General features: G+C 42.7%; 1 protein-coding gene across 9 annotated transcripts in view; it reads left to right on the plus strand.

The window, feature by feature from the left end:
- Positions 1-23,280, plus strand: part of EHBP1 (EH domain binding protein 1) — a 558,994-nt gene that overhangs the window by 182,297 nt on the left and 353,417 nt on the right. For all 9 annotated transcript variants that reach the window (XM_068232339.1, XM_068232340.1, XM_068232344.1 and 6 more), the window contains 2 exons: positions 11,609-11,728; positions 15,050-15,296. In XM_068232339.1, coding sequence (XP_068088440.1) covers positions 11,609-11,728; positions 15,050-15,296 — 367 coding nt within the window. The remainder of the gene's footprint in view (positions 1-11,608; positions 11,729-15,049; positions 15,297-23,280) is intronic.

The following is a 23,280-nucleotide window of genomic DNA, read 5'->3' on the forward strand; positions in this document are numbered from 1 at the left end:
CTTTGTGGTACTTTGTAGTAAAACCAACAAACTGAAAAACAAATGTTATGATGTATGCAAAATGTTAAAACCAACTGGCCATATTGTGTAGGCCCCACCTTGTGTTACCAGAACATCTCTGAGCCTTAAGACTTGCTAAGGCATAGATTCCACAGGACCTCTTCTGTTGTCCTGTGACATCCTTCACCGAGATGTTAGCAGAATATCCTTTAGGTACTCTGCCATGAAAGAGTACCTTTGGCATGAATGGGTGTATGTTGTGTGCAACAATGTTTTGGTAGGAGTTGTGTTGCCACATGATGTAAAAGAAAGCATGATCTATCAGACCAGGCCACCTTCATCTTCTTGTCTTTCCATAGACAATTTTTGGTAGGTATTAACCACCACAGGAACAGCAATGTTGAAGATACTTTGTCAGTTATCTAGCCATTGAAATTTGGCCCTGGTCAGTCACTTGAAAACCTTATGTCTACCGTTTTTTCTGCCTCCAAAACACCTCGTAGAACTGACTTCTCACTTGTTCCCTGCCTAATGCATTCTACCCATTGAAAGGTGCCATTGTCTTAAAGAGATTCTATAACAAAATGTTGAGCCTTATTTCTTCTATTCTATAAGTTCCTATACCTGTTCTGATGTGGTCTGTCTTACTGCAACCTTTTCTAGTTGCACTGTCTCTATAATAAATCTTATCTCCTTTCCTCTGTCGTGTCTGTCGGGCAGAGGCTGGAATGTGTGGAATGTGCAGCACTGCTTGTCATTGGCAGAAGCTTTACACACCCCCTCCAAGCTCTGCATGAATCACACAGTAAGCTGTTCTCAGCCTATGATACTCTGGTTAAAAGCCAGTCATTTGTTTGTAAACACTGCCTAAAACTGTTAATTACAAGCCAGGATTGCAGCAGGGAGTGACAGAAACAGCACAGAGGGGCACAGGGGAACATAAGGAATAGAATGGTATGCTTTTTATTGTAAGAATATTAGAGTACAGATTCTCTTAAGGAAATACATTTTTTTACATCCATTCTCAGTAGTTTGTCCAAAGTTAATTTTTGTCCCATCACAAGGTTCACATTTTGATTTCAAAATTGGGTTGAAAGAATAAAGTAGGTTTAGTGAAGTTTATGGACCTCCTCCCTGTGTGCTCCATGCTCCTTTGATGCCATTGTGCCATGCTGCTGAGAGCTACTTCCTGTCGTGTAGAGATTGTGATGCACCCTCTGTTTCAAGACAAGTCCCATTCACCCCAATGCAAACTGCAATAGTGACCAGAAAATGCCACAAAACCTCTGCATCAACTATTAATGTTGTGTGGCAGTGACAATGAAGGATTTGCTTGCACTGAATCTCTAGAAAATGATTAGTATTTAGTATTTGTTATATTACTACTGATCAGGGTGGTGCTCATGAAATAATCTGAATATTCCTAGTTCAATTATTATACTTTAAAGATGTATAGTATAGCATACTGCTGATCTCTTTGGCTGCAGTAGTTTTTGAATCACACACACCTGAAAGCTCGTCAGACTTCATTCTTCTGCATGCCTGATCTGCATGCCTGATCAGGGTCTATGGCTCAAAGTATTGGGGCAGAGGATCAGCATTGTTTAAAAGGTAATAAGTATGTCAGCCTCCATATCCTTCTTACTTGAGGTGTCCTTTAAACATTTATTCTTTTAATTTAGCTCCAAAATATTACATGTCGCTCCTCAGAGTTCATAGAAACATTGGGCCAGATTTATCAAAGCATTACCAGCAGTTTTTTCTTCTTAAACAGTTCTGACCAGCAGGGAGACTGTTCTGCATGATAATAAGAATCTTCTTAAATTCTACTTAATAGCAGCAGTTTAGCGTGAATTTGTAGAGCTGCACTACAGTTAAAGAATATGCAAATCCATCCCTAAACTGCCACAGATTAAGAAGTGCTTAAAAGTAGTTCTACAGATTGTGCAGCAGTGCAGGCTAGACATGATACGTAAAGGGCTCCCCTCTTGCTGAATTCCTCATAGAGGCCTGGTGCACACCAAAAACCGCTAGCAGATCCGCAAAATGCTAGCAGATTGTGAAACGCTTATTCTTCTTTTTCTGTAGCGTTTTAGCTAGCGTTTTGCGGTTTTGGTGTAGTAGATTTCAGATATTGTTACAGTAAAGCTGTTGCTGAACACCTCCTTCTGTAACAAAAACGCCGGCAAAACCGCTCTGAACAGGCGTTTTTCAGAGCGGTTTGCGTTTTTCCTATACTTAACATTGAGGCAGAAACGCATCCGCAATCCAAAAAATGCCTCACCCCGGGAGTATGCGTTTCAGCAAAACGCCTCCCGCTCTGGTGTGAACCACCCCATTGAGATACATTGACCAAGCGGATCCGCAGCTGCAGAAACGCTTAAAAAGCCGCTCGGTGTGCACCAGCCCTTAGAGCCTGCCAGTATCAATAGAGCAGATGTATTGGATACCTCAGCAACCGCAATTGGTGTCTGAGACAGTTCTGCCCGGATTTCTAAAAGCCTACCAACATTTTGTCTCGGACACTCTTGATAAATGTCCCCCATTCTCTCTGTCGCCAAACAAAATTACAAATGAATGCCTTTGCTAAAGATGCACACATTATGTTTTTCTTCTGTATACAAAAATGTACTGGTGTGGAAGATAACTGATCAGCTATATTGGCCAGAAAACTCTTGCAAATGTCAGTCAGTAACACCAGTGTAGGTACACATTGCCATTCCACAGACCAGGCAGGATGCATATGTAACTTGTCACCTGATTTTGTAGTATTGTTAGTTGGCGAACGATGGACTTGCTGCTTTTACCAGCTAAATTCACAATCATTCATCCGTAAATTTGATAATTTGCCTGCTGAAGCTACTGACCAGTCATTTGATTTTAATCTACTGTGTATGGCGTGGATAAGACTCCTTGCTGCTCATTTAAAAAGTAAATTTACTTTTTCTAAAACCGGAAGAAAAACACAAAATGGGAGGCAGAGAGCCCAAATATATTGTTATTAGGAAGAATCAATGAGATGCAAATATTTCTGAGTTTATGCTGGTGGGTATAATAAACCTGACCCCACTCGGGTTAAGAAGTCACTCTCTTTAAGCAGGGAGTAAACACCCCTCCACCAAGGATGGACAAGTGTAATAAAACAGGTGCCAACATGGTTCAAATATACTAAAAACTGTTTAAAGGAATTCTCTTGCATATATATAAAAAACAAAAACTGACACTTGCCTGGGGCTTCTATCGCCCCCTGCAGCTGTCATGTCCCACACCGTCCTCCTACGATCTTCTGTTCCCTGCTGCCGGCACTGGTCTAATTATTCGTATAACTAGATGAATAGAACTGAAAAGTAGCCGGTCATCGGGAGCTTACTGCGCAGGCACAGTACAAAGTTGATGGTGAGCAGTGTTCATCTCTACTACTCAGCAGTACAACGTTTTCTTGTACTGTGCTTGCGCATTAAGCTCCCGATGACAGGAGCGGGACCGCGTGCAGCCGCACAGCTGCAGTTCTATTCGTCTAGTTATATAATTAGACTGGTGCTAGTGGCAGGGAACAGAAGATTGTAGGAGGACGGCACGGGACATGGCAGCTGCAGGGGGCCAAGCCCCAGGTAAGTGTCAGTTTTTGTTTTTTTATATATGCAAGAGAACCCCTTTAACAATTCTTCTACCGCCTAATGCAGGATGGTGGCCGCAGAGTGGCTCTCTCGTTCCTTGATCACGCCATATGGCGTGATCTCGCGAGGAGTGAGAGATTAGACAATCGCAAGTGCCCTTTAGTAAACAGAGCCGGCCGCAGTGATCAGCCTGCCAGCCCGCGATCAGAGCTGGCAGGCTGATTTTTTTTTTTCATATATGAGGAAAATCATTTATATAACGCTGCAATCTCCCACAGTGCTGTACAGGGGACAGCTTTGTCACTTACCTGTCCCACGGAAGGGCTCACAATCTAATTCCTGCCATAGACATATGTCTGTGTATGTATCATGCGGTGTATATACAGGATCTTCTAAAAAAATTAGCATATTGTGATAAAGTTCATTATTTTTTGTAATGTACTGATAAACATTAGACTTTCATATATTTTAGATTCAAATACACGCAACTGAAGTAGTTCAAGCCTTTTATTGTTTTAATATTGATGATTTTGGCATACAGCTCATGAAAACCCAAATTTCCTATCTCAAAAAATTAGCATATTTCATCCGACCAATAAAAGAAAAGTGTTTTAAAAAAAAAAAAAAAGTCAACCTTCAAATAATTATGTTCAGTTATGCACTCAATGCTTGGTCGGGAAACCTTTTGCAGAAATGACTGCTTCAATGCGGCGTGTGGCCTGTGGCACTGCTCAGGTGTTATGGAGGCCCAGGATGCTTCGATAGCAGCCTTAAGCTCATCCAGAGTGTTGGGTCTTGCGTCTCTCAACTTTCTCTTCACAATATCCCACAGATTCTCTATGGGGTTCAGGTCAGGAGAGTTGGCAGGCCAATTGAGCACAGTAATACCATGGTCAGTAAACCATTTACCAGTGGTTTTGGCACTGTGAGCAGGTGCCAGGTCGTGCTGAAAAATGAAATCTTCATCTCCATAAAGCTTTTGAGCAGATGGAAGCATGAACCCACTTTTGAACCAGAAACAGCGGCAGAAGCGCCTGACCTGGGCTACAGAGAAGCAGCACTGGACTGTTGCTCAGTGTTCCAAAGTACTTTTTTCGGATGAAAGCAACTTTTACATGTCATTCGGAAAGCAAGGTGCCAGAGTCTGGAAGAAGACTGGGGAGAGGGAAATGCCAAAATGCCTGAAGTCCAGTGTCAAGTACCCACAGTCAGTGATGGTCTGGGGTGCCATGTCAGCTGCTGGTGTTGGTCCACTGTGTTTTATCAAGGGCAGGGTCAATGCAGCTAGCTATCAGGAGATTTTGGAGCACTTCATGCTTCCATCTGCTGAAAAGCTTTATGGAGATGAAGATTTTATTTTTCAGCACGACCTGGCACCTGCTCACAGTGCCAAAACCACTGGTAAATGGTTTACTGACCATGGTATTAATGTGCTCAATTGCCAACTCTCCTGACCTGAACCCCATAGAGAATCTGTGGGATATTGTGAAGAGAAAGTTGAGGGACGCAAGACCCAACACTCTGGATGAGCTTAAGGCCGCTATCGAAGCATCCTGGGCCTCCATAACACCTGAGCAGTGCCACAGGCTGATTGCCTCCATGCCACGCCGCATTGAAGCAGTCATTTCTGCAAAAGGATTCCCGACCAAGCATTGAGTGCATAACTGAACATAATTATTTGAAGGTTGACTTTTTTTGTTTTAAAAATACTTTTCTTTTATTGGTCGGATGAAATATGCTAATTTTTTGAGATAGGAAATTTGGGTTTTCATGAGCTGTTTGCCGAAATCATCAATATTAAAACAATTAAAGGCTTGAACTACTTCAGTTGTGTGTATTTGAATCTAAAATATATGAAAGTCTAATGTTTATCAGTACATTACAGAAAATAATGAACTTTATCACAATATGCTAATTTTTTTGAGAAGATCCTGTAGTCTAGGGGCAATTTCCAATATTTTGTCAGAACTGAAATATACCAGTTGCTGTCAGTTATATATCAGCAGCTGTCAGTTACAACTGAATGTAAAAGGTAATGTCCATGTTTCCCTATGGCTCAAGTGGGCGATATAACAGTTTAACAGTGTGCTGACCAGGAAGCTGTTATGGGGTAATGGCCATTTTTAAAATGGAGGACAGAGAATTCCATTAATCACAGAGGAGAAAGAGATTGAGGAGTAGACTACACAGGAGGTAAATATCACCTGTGTATGGTTATTTTGACTTTTTATTTTCAGTTCAGGTTTTCTTTAAAAATAATCTGTTTAATACTGTCTGGAAATGTAAAGCAATGGGCTGAAAGAGTTTAGACATTTACAGATTGTAATCCATAAAGTATTTTATAGGCGTCCCAACTCTCACCTGCAATGCCAATACCATACAGTCCGGAATGCCCTGTCTGATCTTCAGTAAATTGTTTATAGGTTTGGCAATTTAATAAAGTATTTAGGGAAAGCAGTTCTCCTGCATGCCTTTGTTGAAGTAACTAAATGAGTTTTTCTAGCCCAATTATTTACATTCCTTTCCCTACAATTTGTATTTTTTCTGTTATGGCTACAATGATACAACTAGAATATTCTGATACAGCAGATAGGTGTCCATAGACCGCACTGGGTGAGAGGGATAGCATCTGTTTCCATGCCCTGTTAGTGAGAAATTTGTTTCTTTATTTTTGGGTCACTGGCTGTTCTTGGATCAGTGCCACCAACAGATTTGATGAAATTAGTCACTACTATTATACTAAGTTAATTGTCTGCAATTTATTTTTAGCTGTGTAAGTCATCTTTATTGAATAACAGGTGGCATTATTGAGCAGTTACTTCTTCCAACCAGACTTTAGCCTTCATTAAAGGAAACCAGTGTTCCGAGAATTCTGCTGACTTTATTCTAGATATCCTTGTTGCCTGGCGATCTTGTTGTTCATTTAAATGCAGTTCTTAAAGTCACTGACCTGGGACAAGCAGTCCGTCAGTCAAGAAGGACCAAGGCAGAACAGTTAATTCTGTAGACTTGTTCTAGGTGGGCATCTCTTAAAAAGTACTAAAGGCCGAGGTTCAGATAGGTAGACGGGCAACTTGCATTTATGAAAGGGTGGTGGCATATTTGTGGGTTTCTTTTAGTCGGTGGGATAATTCATATTATTTACAGTATAAATCATCTAGTGTTAGAAAGACTTTGACAGTTGGATACACTAACCTAGAGTATATTGTTGAGTTAGTCAGTTTGGTGCTATGTGACCTGAGACAGTCTGTGTACCCATCAGATCTCCTCCAGAGGCTCTGATGGAGATGTTGAACTGGTGATGGATGCCAGGATAGACCGGGAACATCAGAGTAGGTCACAGCTGAAAATGTGCTGCATAGGGTATGACCGGGCATAGTAAATCACTAGCGAAGGTATGTAGTCGGGATCAGGCAGGGTAAGGTCATCAATAAGAGTTCATATAATCCAGGTAAGGTACCAACAGGACAAAGGAAGAGAAGATTGAGAAGCTGGGTCAGATGGAGGTCATTCAGTGTCTAGATTAGGGTCACAGGAAACCAAGAAGCATTTTTAGGCTATCACTAAACTGTCTCCCCATTAGAGGGGTGTGTGTGTGTGTTTGTGTGTGTGTGGGGGGGTGGGGGGTGGCACCATGAAATAAAGTAATTATTGATGCCACTAATGTATGCAGGTGAGCCAGGGCTTTAAGACAATGCTATCCACACAATAAATTCACATAATGCTTGCATTCTTACTATAAATTACATGTGTGTGGCTGTGGAGAACGCAAACTGTTCTTTGAATATGAATGTGCGTGGTGTCCAGGAAGCTGCTCATGAAAAGATGCACCGAGAAACCTGCTACCAAGTGGAACTTCCCGAGGTAAACACCGGACACCTGGAGTGGACAGTGTGTCTGATGCACGGTGCTGCATTGTTAGCGGTCCATAAAATATAGAGATTATCATGCAGGTTGAGATTTTGCAAAACAGAACAATTTACCGCCTGCAAATGTGGGCCCATCATAGACCGTAATGTGGATTACAGCTATAGCTGTGCTCAGAAGCTAATTTGGGCGCCGGCGAAAAAAGGAGCCCAAATTGCTTAAAACCAGTGTAATTCGTCCGCCAGCAATAGCTGGCAGCCATATTATGTCTTTCCCCTTACTATCCATGGCGGTCTGGAGGGGAAAAGTAATTAACACCACTGGGACTTGTTCAGGACCACAGTAAGCAGTTTATCGGCTTCATCCTGCACCCAAATTTGTTGGCGCCCTTTTTACATGTATCAGAGACATTGTAACCCAATCACGTCCCAATTACAGCAGAAGATCCAATGGATCCACCGGGGAAAAAAACATATGTTAACGAAACCCTATGTTTAACATAGAATCTGTTGACACCTTCAGTTTTGCACAGCGGAAAATTTAGAGACTACTATAATGCCAGATGAGTTTTCAAGAACTTCCTGCAGCGTCATTCGATTGGGCATTCAGCAGGAATAGTGGTGGCATAGTGGTTAGCGCTCTCGCCTTGCAAGCATTGGGTCCCCGGTTTGAATCCCAGACAAGTCAACATCTGCAAGGAGTTTGTATGTTCTCCCCGTGTCTGTGTGGGTTTCCTCCGGGTACTCAGTTTCCTCCCACATCCCAAAACATACAGATAAGTTAATTGGCTTCCCCCCAAAAAAATTGGCCCTAGACTACAATACATACACTACACGATACATACATATGACTATGGTAGGGACTAGATTGTGAGCCCCTCTGAGGGACAGTTAGTGACAAGACCATATACTCTGTACAGCGCTGCGTAATATGTCGGCGCTATATAAATACTTAAATAAATAAAATAACCTTTTGGAATTCATGCATTTAAAAAAACATTTGTCCTTTAAAAGATATATCTGCTGCAGAAGTGTTTTAAACTCCCTTTCTAGTCAGCTATTTAAATTAGCTTCAAGGTTAGTAGAGTTACCGTCACTAGAGTGCGAGAAAGCCTTTGAAAGTTTAATTTAAACTCTTTCCACAATGCTAAGTGTTTTCATAAGCAAAAATGTGTCTTCAAAAACTATTTTATAAACAAGGAAAAACAAGTATTTAAATATTAGTTGCAGTTACTAGTGTACTAGAGGGTGTGCTCGTTTAGCACAATTTAAAGTTCTCCTCTGTTACCCCCATTTCTTCCCACCTCTTTCCACCATTGCTAGATATCTGCACTCTCCGTGCCACCTTCCAAGTCCAGAGACACTGCAAAATGCAGCTGAATTACACTGGAGCCTTGATAAAGTGTACCTGTAGTTTTTTGTACTACATGAGGATATACCGTATTTTTCAGATTATAAGATGCTCCTGACCATAAGGTGCACCTAGGACAAAAAAAGGAGAAAAAATATATATTAATCCTGGTGCATCCATGGTGAAGGGGCATCTTGTGGATTATGCCCTCTTGTACCTCTTGTGTCTCACTGTGTCCTCCTCTGTCCCCCTTGTGTCCTCCTCTATGCCCCTTTGTTTCCCCCTGTGTCCTCCTCTGCATGTGCACAGTACAGGGAGTCCCCTACATTGTGGCAGGTTGGAGGTTTGTATTGGCAGGCATTTAAAAGTCAGGAACTCCCTGCATTTGGACTATAGTGACTTTTCTCCCCACTTTTGAGGGAGAAAAAGTGGGTCTTATAGTCCAAAAAATACAGTACGTGATCCTCGCACAATTCAACCCAAATAATCGTATCCTGACCAGACATTCTGATTTGTTGGATGTCTTTTTTTTTTTTTTTTAATCTTTGCATCCTGTTAATTAAATATGTGCCCTCTTAATATGTGCATACTAAATGTGCATTTAAATAAAGTGGTTCCGAGATGAACTTTTACTCATTGCATAATTGTGTTCCTTTCCTATTTTTTATGGGGCATTCCTCAAGCCAAATACTTTTTTGTTTTTGTCTTAATAATCCAATTCCCTATAAACTAAAGAAGCCACGCCCACAGGTTTTCAGAGAGCCAAGGCACTTTCAGACAGTAGCAAGGGCTCATGGGAGCTCAGTGTGGGCAGGAGGAGGGGGAGGTATTACTAGCCAGAGATTTCAGAGGGAGGAGGAGGGGGGATTAGGTTTTTTTGCTCAAGATACAGATAAGCCTGCTTCTGTGTAATGTTTACAAACAACATGGCTGCTGTCATTGTATCACAGGAATAATCAATCATATTCTATTAAAGCTGTTTGCAGCTAGATTTGCTGTGTAAACGATCTAAACTTTAGATAAGATATATAGACAAGTTACTTGTTATAGTTAGTTTTTCATCTCGGATCTGCTTTAACACAGGCATGTTTAGTGTCATTATGCTCATTTGAACCCAATAATTGAAGTGGGCCTAGTGGAACTTTCTGTCTGATTTCACAGTGAGAGACATTTACTTGTTATCTTCTGCTGTTTTGGATGTCAAATGACGTAGTATGAGGCTGGGTTTAATGCTACATTCACAGTGGGGCATTGCTTTGAGTTTCAATATGGCAGGAGCCTGGCAGATCAGTGTGTACTTTGCTATTTAGAGGGGAGGATGGAGAAAAGGTGGGGACTTTGCAAGAGTGATGCTATATAGCAAGTCACCATTCCCCAGTGGTGGTCTACATATTGCTTACAGTGAAATCCACTTTTGATGAGATGGAGGGGAGGGGGGGGGGGGAGAGTAGTAACTAGTTAGGCTCTGTACTAGAAGATACTATATAAACTTGCTTACTTTTTTTTTTTTTTTTTTTTTTAGTGTATACAAAATAAAGACATCCTCCAGTGTTCCTAAATGACTGTCAGGTGGTAATGCCAGAACCTGCGGCCAATCTCTGGATTAGTACATGTGTGGAAAACGGGTGACAAATTCCTGCACCACACAATGAGTTATTGATACAGTAATGGTGGCCACTAATGATCCAATCTTTTTCATCCAATCTTACCTAATCTATGTAGTAAAAGAGTAAACATACTGAGTGGATACTTTAGGCAGGCCCTTCTATTACATAGAAATGGTAAGATTGTATGAAAAAGATTGGAACATTAGTGGCCACTTTAAGACTGACACTTCTGGACAGTCTGTATTTCAAAGAGAGTACAGATTCCATGCTATGTAAACACATAATTTGACCTCCTAGTAAGTTTGGAAACTCCAAAGCTGGTCGCAAACTAATATGCAAAGATGATTTTTAAAAGCATTTAAAAATAAGTGAACGTATGAACACAAGTCCACATGTTCTTCTGTCCCTCAAGACTAGCCAAAAACTAGTGGTAATTGGGCATGGGCAATGATATGTAAACAGTTCAATGTGATGCAGCAGTAGCATTTTAATTGGTCTGTTTGCAAGGTGCCTACATAAAAACAAAAATCGCACAAGATCTGCAATTTTATTCATAGCATCGACCATCCCTAATGGTAATCCCTATTAGGGATTTTCCCTCTGATATCTGAATATGAAGAATGGAAAGCAGTGTCCTACTGCCCTCTTGATTCTACCCTCTGCATTCTAGCAAGCAGTATTAGGAGGCCATCTGTCTCATACGTTCTCTAGCTTATTTGCTTCGGATGAGACCGCCAGGTTTATGATGTCCTATCTTAGATGATTGACAGATCTATTCTCCGAAATGTTGGGTTTGCTACAAATGTAGGCATTCACATCAGGCATCAGCAGTGCATATACATCATTTACTTCACTGCTTGCTTTGTATTTTATTTATCTACACCCCACGCTTTTTATATTTATTTTTTAGCTGTTCGTGATGGTTTATACATATTGATTATGGTAGTACTATGTCATACCTCAGAATGTCTGACTTAATAAGGTGCAAAGATCATTTGTAATGAGCAGTCTCAAAATTATTTCAATGTACTGCATTCCTTTGAACAAACCTGTCTTGGATATATTACTGAGACTCCGGTTTGCCCATTACAACTGCTCTATTGTGATTCCTTTATAAATGAAAGGACTCTACTTTTTCTCACAAAAGGTTATTTTTATCTTTTGCAGAACTTATAAACAAGCTAAATTTCCTGGACGATGAGGTGCAAGACCTGAACTCTGAGTCAAACCCTTTTGAAAGTTCTGATACAACGGATTTTAATCCATTTGGAGATCCAGATGCTGAAGGTAGTTATAGATGCTGTTGGGTTTACGTTTTTGTGATCTGAATGTCGACCACATTGTAAAGGTTGGTCTGAAACTTGTACTGGTGGTGGCACCAAAAAAGAGCCAACTTTGATGATCTTGGTTTGGTTTCTCAACATGTATGAGAGTGAATTGCGAAGAATCGATCTGCTATGGAGAGCACTTCTTGGTAAATCTTCATATGATGAAGCTTGAGTGCTGCAAGGTAGGGAGACAATTATGAATTCCAAAGGATAAGGGAGTCCCGATGTGTATAGGTGCTTGGGATACGGCACGAGGGTTAACTTACTTGGATCACCTCCTATAGCTGCTGCATGCCGCTCACTATCTTCTCAAGACTTCTGCTTTCACAGCCAAAAATCAGGGTAATTTAAAGCAGGGGGCAGCACAGCGGCTAGAAGCTGCAATATGCCACAGCCTCCTGTACACACTAGAACAGTTTAGCTTCTTGTGAAATTAGTCTCACTCGTCCCTACTTCCAATTCAGTTTACAGTTGAGACTAATCAGTTGCTTATAAATACACACAAAGCGGCAATACAGGCAGGGTGACGGGCACTCACACCGCCCAGGACCCTGCTATGTCAATCACACCCCAGGAGGGGCAGAAGCAGCACAGAAAGCCCCCCCAAATATGTTCTCACCACCTGGAGGACCATCCATTTCTGCCCCCACCACAATGGAGATTCCCCACAAAAGCGCCTTTTTATTTCATACAAAAACCCTTTAGGTAAGAGCAATTCCAAGCATCTCCTACCTTATAAACGGTCTGCAGAAGCTTGTCAACAAATTAAAGCATTTAAACTGCAGTACCAAATTATGCAAGGGCTAAACTGACCCCAATAACAACCTAAAGTTTAAGGGAGACCCCCAACTACACATACTAGTCTATACTGTATACTAGTCTACATTATTATTATGTGTAGTCTAGTATTGATGAAAAAAAACTTGCGTGAAATTTACCTTCAAATGTACTATTTGAATAATTGGCGTCCAGTTACACTAATGGAGGATGTTTGCTTCCAAAATGGTTTGTATGTAAAGGCATTCCGTACTAGACCCTTTCACCATGATGAGGTCCACTCCAGTCGAAAGGGGCCCTACCTTTTTACACTAATCAATTTTGTCAGATCCTGCTGATGGGGAAATATTGAATGATCACCTTAGGTTGTCATAGCCACTTTTATGAAACCCCATGTTATACCCTTTTGGAGTCAGGGAACTGGGTTTTTTTTTTGTTGTTTTATTTACATTATTACAACACATACCTTTTTGTGAAAGATGGTGTATGCTGAGTTAAAACTGTTGTTAACCATTTACCGCCATCCTAACGTATTAAAACGTCATGCTTACCGCTATTAACAGCAACATGACGTTTTAATACGTCGCGCATTCCCGCCGCTGCTACCGCCGTGTGTCCGCCGCTACCGCCGCCATTACCGTCGGGATCCCGTGCTGGGCGATTGGGGAAGAGGACTGAACAGTCCTCTACCCAATCGCAGTGCCTGGAGTGAATGGACGTGACCGCGAACAGCGGCTACGTCCATTCACATAAACAGGAAATGTAACAGTTTAATAAAGTGTGTAAAAAAAAAAAAAAAAAGTGAACACGTCCTATGAGTGTTCACCAGCGCCATCTTGTGGCCAAAAAGTATATTACACTTACAAAATACATACATTTTCAAGTATATACACATCATTAATAAAATTACACTTCCAACCCTCCCCCCAAAAAAAAACACTTGTAAAAAAAAAAAAATCAGCTTAAAAAAAAAAAAAAAATAGTTGCCTTAGGGACTCAGCTTTTTTTATTCTATATTTTATGGGGGAAAATTAATTTTAATTTATTACATAGGGGCTTGTAATTATGGCCAGAACAAACAGAAAAATAACCACTTATATTTCAAAATAATATACTGTCGCCATACATTGTGGTAGGGACATAATCTAAACGGTTTAATTATCGGGACCACTGGGCAAATAAAACGTGTTTGTTTTATCCACAGGAGAATGTTTAATTTTAAAACTATAAAGGCTGAACACTGAGAAATAATGATTTTTTTTCTTTTTTTTTCTGTTTTTCTCATTAAAATGCATTTAGAATAAAAAAATTCTTAGCAAAATGTACTATCCACAGAAAGCCTAATTGGTGGCGAAAAAACCGAGGTATAGATCATTTTCTTGTGATAAGTAGTAATAAAGTTATTAGGGAATAAAAGGGAGGAGCGCTGACAACTGAAAATTGCTCTGGTCCGTTAGGATAAAAACCCTTGGGGGTGAACTGGTTAAAGAGGAACTCCAGTGAAAATAATGTAATTAAAAAAGTGCTTAATTTTTACAATAATCAAGTATAAATGATTTAGTCCGTGTTTGCTCATTGTAAAATCTTTCCTCCCCCAATTTACATTCAGACATTTATCACATGGTTACATTTTTACTGCTGACAGGTGATATCACTAGAAGGAGATGCTTCTTACTTTTTTGGCAGTTGTAAACAGCTGTTATTTCCCACAATTCATCAAGGCTCACACAGTGTGATGTCTGTACCTCAGTGCTGAGAGGCGCTGACATCACACTGTGGGAGGGGTTTTACCACAAAATCAGCCATACAGAGCCCCCGATGATCCGTTTGAGAAAGGAAATAGATTTCTCATGGGAAAGGGGGTATCCGCTACTGATTGGGATGAAGTACAATTCTTGGTTACGGTTTCTCTCACGCACTCCTTGACGCATACTTGTTCTTTAGGACTACACTATCCTATATAATAAAACCCGTGTCCCTGCGTCACGCTGTCCCTGTGTAGCTGGGTCCGTGCTTTTTGCTACTGCGCATGTGCGTAGCACGGACCCAGCCTCACAGAGACAGGGAGACGGGCGGGTGCGCGGCGAGTGCACGCGCAGTAACATGCGGCGGCGAGAAACAGACCCTAGAGCCCTTTTTTAAACGCGCTTGGGTCTGCTAATTTGTATATAAATGCTTTTCAAATATTCCCTTATGCTTTTATATAACTCTAAATACTTTTTCAGTCTTATTTATACATGATTTTATACTAATCTCAAAAATCATTGTAATAGGCTATTAAATGTTAAAAGAACTGCCTAAACACTCCCAATACCCCCAGAGGCACACTTACCTCCTACGCACACTAACTTGGCTGTTATGACACGAATGCCAAATTATCACTGTTGTCATTTTATTTTATAAGTGGATTTAATAAGTATATATGTTAGATTACTTTGGATTGGTGCAAAGTTGTTTTGTTTCTAGTTTTCCTTTTTCATTTATAATAACCTTTGTTCCATAGAAACTCCAGCTGAAAAACCGTGCTTAAAAGGTGAACGGTCATTTGATGACTACAACCCATTTAAAGAACCCGAGCCCACGGTGTATATGAACCCATTTGATGAGCCAGACCCAGGCCCTGACCTCACCATTGAACTTCATAAGGAATCCCCACCACAGCCAGCCAAGAGGAAGAATGCCAGACCTGTGGATATGACCAAATACCTCTACGCTAACAAAGCCAGACAGGAAGAGGACGAGCTTGATGAGTGAGTGGAATCCGTACACCTTTTCTATGAGCGTGAGGCTCTAAGCTCTGCCTGTATCAGCACACATTTCTCTTAAAACAACATGGCAAGTTCAGGTTGTCTCTGACAATGGAACATTTGATAGCTGGGGATGAAGTGAAGCATTTAGAAGCGTGACACGCTGGGTTCTTATGAAGCTTTCTTTAGACATTGGGAAACGGCCCAAATATTCAAGGAGCCAAAACTAAGCAATTTATCTCACAAGCACAGATGGTCTTCCTTTCATGCTATTATTTTTTATGTTCTCCATTTATAAACTGGTGTTTTTTTATTTGTATAGTTGTAGCAAAAAATGCAGGTAATTACTACAGAGTGGATTCATGATGGTAGCAGCAAAATATGCTATAATAAAGCTCAGCACTGACAGCATGAATGGGAAGCAGCCTGTATATTGCTGAGATCAGAAATGGCATCCGCTGAGTGATCCTTAGAGGGGAGGAGAAATCTAGATATATTTCCCTCCTATGTGAGTCGGTATGCAGTGTGTGTGTGTATAAACTGATCTGGCTACACCTTCAAGTACCATATTTTCTAGAGTATGATGAGGATGATGTTATCCATTCAGTTGTATCCGACTCTTGGTGATTCTATGGGTTAGCTCTCTCTCCATGCTGTCTGATCTGGTACCGTTTCTGCCAGTTACCTTAAACTCAATCCTGTGTCAGCTTTGATGGTGTCAAGCCATTGCGTTCTCTGGCGGCCTTGTCGCCTTTTGACACTGATCAGTCTTAGCATTAGGTCTTTGTAAGGAATTTGATCACATTACGTGGCCAAAATAGGGGAGTCTGGTGATCTTGCCTTCCAGTGACCTGTCTGGTTTTATACGTTCCAATACTTCTTTGTTCGTCATCCTTGCTGTCCATGGAATGCTAAGCAACCGTCCCCTGCACCACAACTCGAAGGAGTCGATTTTTCTGATTATAAGGCATCCTTTTTCTCCCCCAAAAGTGTGTGTGTGTGTGGGGGGGGGGGGGGGGGAAGTCAGTGCATCTTATAGTGCAATTAATACAAATTCGGACCTGCACCAAGTCCTCCATCCCCCTGTGTCTGTCCTCCTGTGTTCTCTTGTGTCCCCATGTGCACCCCCATTTTCCCTTGTGTCCTCCATCCCCCTGTGCTCTCTTGTGTCCTTGTCCCCCTGTGTCCAGCTCCCTGTGTTTTCTTGTGTCCTCCGTCCCACTGTGTCCGTCTCCTTGTGTCCTACAGTATCTGGTGACCCTGTTCCTATGTCCCGTCTTCTCTGTCCTTGTGTCCGATGTACATATTTACACAACATCCATACTGCTGTGTTCTAAGTGGCTGTGATTGGTGGCCACCTGATTGATTGCTCCCCAAGGGCTACTTCCTTAGAGGTGGGGCTGCTATGTAAATCTGTACCTCGGACACAGGGACATAGAAGATGGGACATAGGAAGGGAGACACTGGACACGGGGATAGAGCACAGGGGACACTGGAGAACAGAGGACACGGATACACACGAGATACAAGGAAAGCACAAGGGGGACATAATAATTGGGGGGAGACGGTCCACAAGATGCCCCAGCACCATGGACCCACTAGGTTTAGTATTTTTTTCCCCCTTGGTTTTTGTCCACTAAACCTAGCTAGGTGCATCTTATAGTCCGAAAAATATGGAATATTATACAGCAGTAGCTATTGTATGAGCTGTGCAAAGCGACTGATCGCGCTTGATCATTGCCACCTGATGCCTGTAGGAAGTAAATATGTAATGTTTATGTTCTATTTGTACAAGTGCCAGGTATTAAATACAGTGGGTTGCAAAAGTATTCAGCCCCCTTGAAGTTTTCCACATTTTGTCACATTACTGCCACAAACATGCATCAATTTTATTGGAATTCCACGTGAAAGACCAATACAAAGTGGTGTACATGTGAGAAGTGGATCGAAAATCATACATCATTCCAAACATTTTTTACAAATAAATAACTGCAAAGTGGGGTGTGCGCAATTATTCAGCCCCCTGAGTAAATACTTTGTAGAACCACCTTTTGCTGCAATTACAGCTGCCAGTCTTTTAGGGTAATGTCTCTACCAGCTTTGCACATCTAGAGACTGAAATCCTTGCCCATTCTTCTTTGCAAAACCGCTCCAGCTCAGTCAGATTAGATGGACAGCGTTTGTGAACAGCAGTTTTCAGATCTTGCCACAGATTCTCGATTGGATTTAGATCTGGACTTTGACTGGGGCATTCTAACACATGGATATGTTTTGTTTTAAACCATTCCATTGTTTCCCTGACTTTATGTTTAGGGTCATTGTCCTGCTGGAAGGTGAACCTCTGCCCCAGTCCCAAGTCTTTTGCAGTCTCCAAGAGGTTTTCTTCCAAGTTTGCCCTGTATTTGGCTCCATCCATCTTCCCATCAACTCTGACCAGCTTCCCTGTCCCTGCTGAAGAGATGCACCCCCCGAGCATGATGCTGCCACCACCATATTTGACAGTGGGGATGGTGTGTTCAGAGTGCTGTGCAGTGTTAGTTTTCTGCCACACATAGCGTTTTGCATTTTGGCCAAAAAGTTCCATTTTGGTCTCATCTGACCAGAGCACCTTCTTCCACATGGTTGTTGTGTCCCCCACATGGCTTGTGGCAAACTGCAAACGGGACTTCTTATGCTTTTTGTAAACAATGCCTTTCTTCTTGCCACTCCTCCATAAAGGCCAACTTTGTACAGTGCATGACTAAAAGTTGTCCTATGGACAGTCTCCCACCTGAGCTGTAGATCTCTGCAGCTCGTCCAGAGTCACCATGGGCCTCTTGACTGCATTTCTGATCAGCGCTCTCCTTGTTCAGCCTGTGAGTTTAGGTGGACGGCCTTGTCTTGGTAGGTTTAAAGTTGTGCCATACTCCTTCCATTTCTGAATGATCGCTTGAACAGTGCTCCTTGGGATGTTCAAGGCTTTGGAAATCTTTTTGTAGCCTAAGCCTGCTTTAAATTCCTCAATAACTTTATCCCTGACCTGTCTTGTGTGTTCTTTCTCACGGTGTTGTTGCTCCCAATATTGCTCCCAATATTTTCTTAGACAACCTCTGAGGCCCTCACAGAGCAGCTGTATTTGTACTGTGTAACGATTGGGGAATTATTTCCGTGGTCAGCGCACAGGACGCGCGCTGACACTACAGAAATCCCCCACAAGCGTGTAAATTGAGAGAACCCAGCTATGGTGCTATGCACCTGTAGAGGGAGATTCCCACCGACAGATGGAGCTGTGGAGTGCAGACGAACACAGCCTCTGCACTTTCACAGACGCCAGATGGGAATTGTACGAGTTGAAGCAATGCAGGGCAAGATTGCCCTTAGAGAGAGAACACAGAGACAGGATGTATGTGTGTCCACCAATCTAGTCGCCACCCAGCGACGGTGAACACACAACAACGGAAATGAAGTGGGAACGCAATCGCCAGAGTGGCGATTGCCAATAGTGGCACAAGACCGAGCAGGACAGAGCACGAGAGTAGCAAAAGGCACAGCAAGCAACAACAATAAGAACCACAAGGAAAATAACAAACGCTAACTAAATGCAAACACCTCACTCATTTGCAACAGCCAACACGTTTAAGCACGATCACCGCGCGTTAGGTGCCCAGTGATAAGTGTGCCACCCTAACTAACCAATGTAACACAAACACGAAATAGGGAACGCGAACGCTTGCTAAATGGTTACCCCACCGAACCTACAGCAAGCGTTCATACAAGACATGACAGAGAGAAGGAGCAGCCAGCAGCAACCGCAGCTCTGGCCTACACGCCCAGACAGAGTACAGAAGGAACCACCGCTGCTACCGCTAGAGCGAATGCGATCCAGACAGATGGAGCAGCCAGTGGCAACCGCAGCTCTGGCCTATACTCACAGACAGAACGATTTCCTGTCAACCGCCGCTGGCGACAAGACAATCGCGGCAGAGAGACAGTACAGGGCAAAACAGATAATACAACCTGACCGCACTAGAAGGGATGCCTAGTGCAATCCTAAGGAATTACTCTAAGATAATCTTTAGCAAACAAGCAAGGCTGATACTCAAGGAGAGTTAAGCAGGAACAAACCTTCATGACCAGCAAGGGATTCTGGGAGAAGATGGTATTTATACTGCAAGCCTTCAAAGGAGAAAGCTAGGCAATTGGCATGACAAGTGTAGGCAAATTCTTCAGCAGAGCAACTCTGAAACTTGCAAAGCAAAGACAGGTCTCTTTTCCAGAGACCTGCAGCATTCAGACCTAAAGAATGGACAAACAGCCGTCTGCCCGTGCAGACAGCTGAGCAGATCGTTACATACTGACATTAGATTACACACAGGTGCATTCTATTTAGTCCTTAGCACTCATCAGGCAATGTCTATAGGCAACTGACTGCACTCAGATCAAAGGGGGCTGAATAATTATGCACACACCACTTTGCAGTTATTTATTTGTAAAAAATGTTTGGAATGATGTATGATTTTCGCTCCACTTCTCATGTGTACGCCACTTTGTGTTGGTCTTTCATGTGGAATTCCAATAAAATTGATTCATGTTTGTGGCAGTAATATGACAAAATGTGGAAAACTTCAAGGGAGCCGAATACTTTTGCAACCCACTGTATGTTATGTATGAAAAAAAGAAGAAATATACTTTTACTTAAATGCAAAACTGTCATGTTCAGGCCTGTATTACAGCTAACAAATAGGAAGGCTGCATACTGTGGTGTGCTACCACTGCAGATGCTTTGGCTGCCAGCACTGTCAAGGTTTAACCACTTGCGGACCATTGTAGTTGAAATCTAAACCCTGTTTGGGAGCGGTTATTACTGCCAGGATGTAGACTTCAACTTCCTGCCGCGCGCTACCGCCAATTGTGCCGCTTTCTTTCCGCTGCAACTCACTCGCTCTACTTTCAGTGTAATAGCAGAGCTCCCTGAGCCTATTTCATTGGCCCCTGACCCCGTGATCACTGTGAGCCAATCTCAATGGGTCACATTGATCAGTGTCAGGAACCACTGAAATTGCCTTCTGACCGACTCACAGAGCTCTATCATCATAACGACGGCAGAGCGAGTGAACTTCAGCAGCGGGAGAGCGGCACGGTTGGCGATAGCAGCGAATCCTTGCAGCATGACCACGTTGGGACCCATTTTTTCATACCTGTGGTCTCTGGTCCATAAGGGGCCGCAGACCATTGTACCAAAGTGGGGTGAGTCTCTGAACTTGGGTGCACTTCTTGGTTCCAAAGAGGTTCAGATCTGACTTTAGATGATCTTATTACCATCAGCCGAACTGTAACTTTGTACATGACTAATTAGATTGGGAAACTGTTGATAAATGACCTGACTGTTGGTTAGGACAGATCTGGACAGATTTAACTTCATCAGGGAAAAATAGACCAGGCATTGTGATAAGCTAGTTCTAGGAGTATGGGGGCTCAAACCCACTAGAAGCCTTTTCTAATCGCTAGTGATTTGAAAAAAGCTCTTGCTAATGCAATGCTATGGGGGATTTTCATAAAATCATATCGCTCAAGTGGGATCACACCCATAGCATTACATTAGCAAGAGCTTTCCAAATCACAAAGCGCTCAGAAAAGTGCAGCTAGTGGGTTCCAGGCCTAATGATGGAAATTAGTCTTCTTTTTGTAGTGTTGGATGAGGGTGGATTGTATTTTGGTCTGCCCTGTACACGTTTGAGCTTGAATTCATTCGCTGTAATTTTACTCTTTGTTCTGGATGTTGTCAACCTTCAAGGTCTGGCTTTGGGCACATTGTCTTGTTTTGTTTATTGATAGTGTTTATCAAATTAAACTTTGCGGATTACAAAAAAGAAATGGTTAGTGGTTCCACGCTCTTATATTTGCATGTATTTCCTGTCCATTCTGCCCTCATACTAGGTATTAGGGTCAACTGGGAAATTATCATATATCACCAAGAAAAGTAATACTGATTTTTAACTTTTCGATTGCCTGGTTAGCATCTTAATCATTCAAATAAAGAATTGATTTTTGATTTTATGCCTGACAGTTGCACTTTAAAACTTATGAGTTGCAAACATTTTGAACATTCTTTCGACTCTTTACTCAGTATTTTAGATAAATTCCTGAGGTTTTCCTGATAGCTATCTGGAGAGACAGTTTGCTTGACTATCAAGTCAAAAATCAAGTCATGTTGAGGAACATAAGGGGTCTGTCAGGGAGAAGTTTACTTGCATAGCAGGAGCTTAGGAAACATCTTCTGGAAGTGCATTTACATTTGCTACTGACGCATAATGTTTTCTGGGCCCCCCAAAAATAGTGTTAAAGTGAAACTGTAGTAAGCATTTCCCCTTTGCTGTAATGGCCCATACACACGGGCTACAACTGTCGCCGCAACCACGTGGCATGCGCGTGTTGCGGCGACAGGTCGCCCGTGTGTATGACGCGCGTGCCCCGAACCGTCGCTACTCAGAGCTGTTGCCAGGCGATTGGCGCGGCCAATCGCCGGCAACAGCTGTCGCAACTTCGCCGCAACTGTCGCTAGTCCGCTGTGTGTATGCGGTCTAGCGACAGCAACCCCATACACAATGAGCTCGATTCACAAAGCGGTGATAACTCAGTTATCACGCCTAAAAGACTTTAGGCGTGATAAGCCGTGCAAAGCTGAGTTAGCACCGCTTTTGCTCTTTATCGCGCGCAAAGTCCCGCGCGCAAAGTTTTGCGCGCGCAATTCCGCTGCGCGCCCATAGGCTTTAATGGGCACATCGCGCGAACTGCACTGTGCGCCGGGCGATTGCGCGCGCAAAACTTTGCGCGCGGAACTTCGCGCGAGTTTCATTTTATCACGCCTAAACTGAGTTTAGGCGTGATACAGGGGTTTTCACAGGCGTGCACACACTTTGCACCGCTTTGTGAATCAGGCCCAATGTACGGAGCTTCCGGCGGGGGGGAGGATCCTTCGGCGACAGCTTCCGCCGCATCTCTGTCCCTCTGTGCGCTGCGTGTACGGCTGTTGTACAGAGGGACCTGGCGACGAGCTGTCGCTGCTTCTTTTTTTTTTTTTTTTTTTTTTTTTTTTTTTATTGGGCGACTTGCTACATTTGTGCCTCGTGAGTACGAGGATTAAAAGATGAGCGAACCATAAAAACCTATAACAACAAAAACCGTAATAAACAAAGGTGACTGGGCGCTTAATAAATTGTAAGAACTGAGGCACTGGCACAGATAGTCCGATGTGTACCATTCTGATACAGGAGGCAGCACATGCAGACATGCGCAACATGTCCATACTTTGCACACCGGGCCTCCTATCGTGTTGTTTTTCTGTGCTCGATGCTGCTCACATGTTTGACATGCATAAAATTAAATTGCAGCTGAAAGGTGTTGGTAACTGGCAGATCGGGTGGGTGAACTCCTCGACAAGTGCCCAGCTCAGTCTCCAGTGTATACTGAAAGTTATGTCCCCAGTTTAACTTATTTGGGGCTTTTACTAGCCCCCTATAGTCCTTCCAGTGCCTCGCCTTCATTCCTATTGGTTCCATTCAGCAACTGTCCCCGATGAAAGCTGCATGCACAAGCCCAGGCTGTACCTCCTCGATTGTGCTCCCATAGTCTGGAGTGTTCTGTTTGCGCAGAAAACATTGCAACTGCGCATGTGCTGAGTGCTCCAAGCTGCTGAAGCAAGACCAAGGAGGCGCATGTCTGGGGCCCCATGTGTACAATAGACCACGACTGGCTTAGTCAGCCAGCTTTTGGAGGGGCACAGCGGCTGAATGGAACAAAGGCAAAATGATTCTAAGGTACTAGAAGGACTATAGGGGGCTGGAAGAAGCCCCGGGTAAGTTAAAGCAGCCTTGAGCAATAAATCTGTAACAATAAATCTGCAGTGTGTCTACTTCCTGCTTTCGTGACAAGACAAGACAAATAACATTTATATCGCGCTTTTCTCCTGGCGGACTCAAAGCACCAGAGCTGCAGCCACAAGGACGCG

Source organism: Hyperolius riggenbachi, chromosome 4 (assembly GCF_040937935.1).
Source record: "Hyperolius riggenbachi isolate aHypRig1 chromosome 4, aHypRig1.pri, whole genome shotgun sequence".
Classification (NCBI taxonomy): domain Eukaryota; kingdom Metazoa; phylum Chordata; class Amphibia; order Anura; family Hyperoliidae; genus Hyperolius; species Hyperolius riggenbachi.